Below are 609 nucleotides of genomic sequence, written 5' to 3' on the forward strand. Positions count from 1 at the left end.
GACGCGACGCAGTGACTCCCTGAGCCGACGCGGCGCTGTTTGATGAGCTCACATCCCTTCTAGCGCGCAATGGGGCGGGAGGGCGGTGTCTGAGCCGGCGCGGTGATGCGGTAGCGGCGGTTGGAGCCGGAGGAGGAGGAGGCGGCCGGAGGCGGGAGTCCGGGGAGGATGAGCCAGCAGGGAGCGGCGCTTCAGAACTACAACAACGAGCTGGTCAAGTGTGAGGGCGGCAGGCGGCGGGAGAGCCCCGATCCCGAGCTATCCCGAACCCCCGATCCCCACCTCCCCCTCCCCTCCCCAATGTTCGGCCCCGCGTCTTCCGCACGGGTGCCCACCAGCCTCTCTCCCCTCCCCCAGGCATTGAAGAGCTGTGCCAGAAGCGGGAGGAGCTGTGCCGGCAGATCCAGCAGGAGGAGGATGAGAAGCAGAAGCTCCAGGGCGAAGTGCGGCAGCTGACGGAGAAGCTGGCCCGGGTCAACGAGAACCTGGCCCGGAAGATCGCCTCCCGAAACGAGTTTGACCGCACCATTGCAGAGACCGAGGCCGCTTACCTGAAGGTGGGCCGACCCCCCCCCCCCCCCCCCCCCCCCCCCCCCCCCCCCCCCCCCC

At 69.6% G+C, this 609-nt stretch overlaps 2 protein-coding genes across 3 annotated transcripts in view; both read left to right on the forward strand.

The window, feature by feature from the left end:
* Window positions 1-609, forward strand: part of CYSRT1 (cysteine rich tail 1) — a 172,683-nt gene that overhangs the window by 82,646 nt on the left and 89,428 nt on the right. The gene's annotated exons all lie outside the window — the stretch shown is intronic.
* Window positions 49-609, forward strand: part of SSNA1 (SS nuclear autoantigen 1) — a 2,241-nt gene continuing 1,680 nt past the window's right edge. The window contains exons 1-2 of the mRNA XM_069072743.1: window positions 49-220; window positions 358-557. Of these exons, the coding sequence (XP_068928844.1) occupies window positions 169-220; window positions 358-557 (252 nt within the window). The 5' untranslated portion in view covers window positions 49-168. The remainder of the gene's footprint in view (window positions 221-357; window positions 558-609) is intronic.

The sequence above is a fragment of the Petaurus breviceps genome, unplaced genomic scaffold, assembly GCF_028583685.1.
Source record: "Petaurus breviceps papuanus isolate PSGF00001 unplaced genomic scaffold, PetGlider_PUasm1.0 90847, whole genome shotgun sequence".
Lineage (NCBI taxonomy): Eukaryota > Metazoa > Chordata > Mammalia > Diprotodontia > Petauridae > Petaurus > Petaurus breviceps.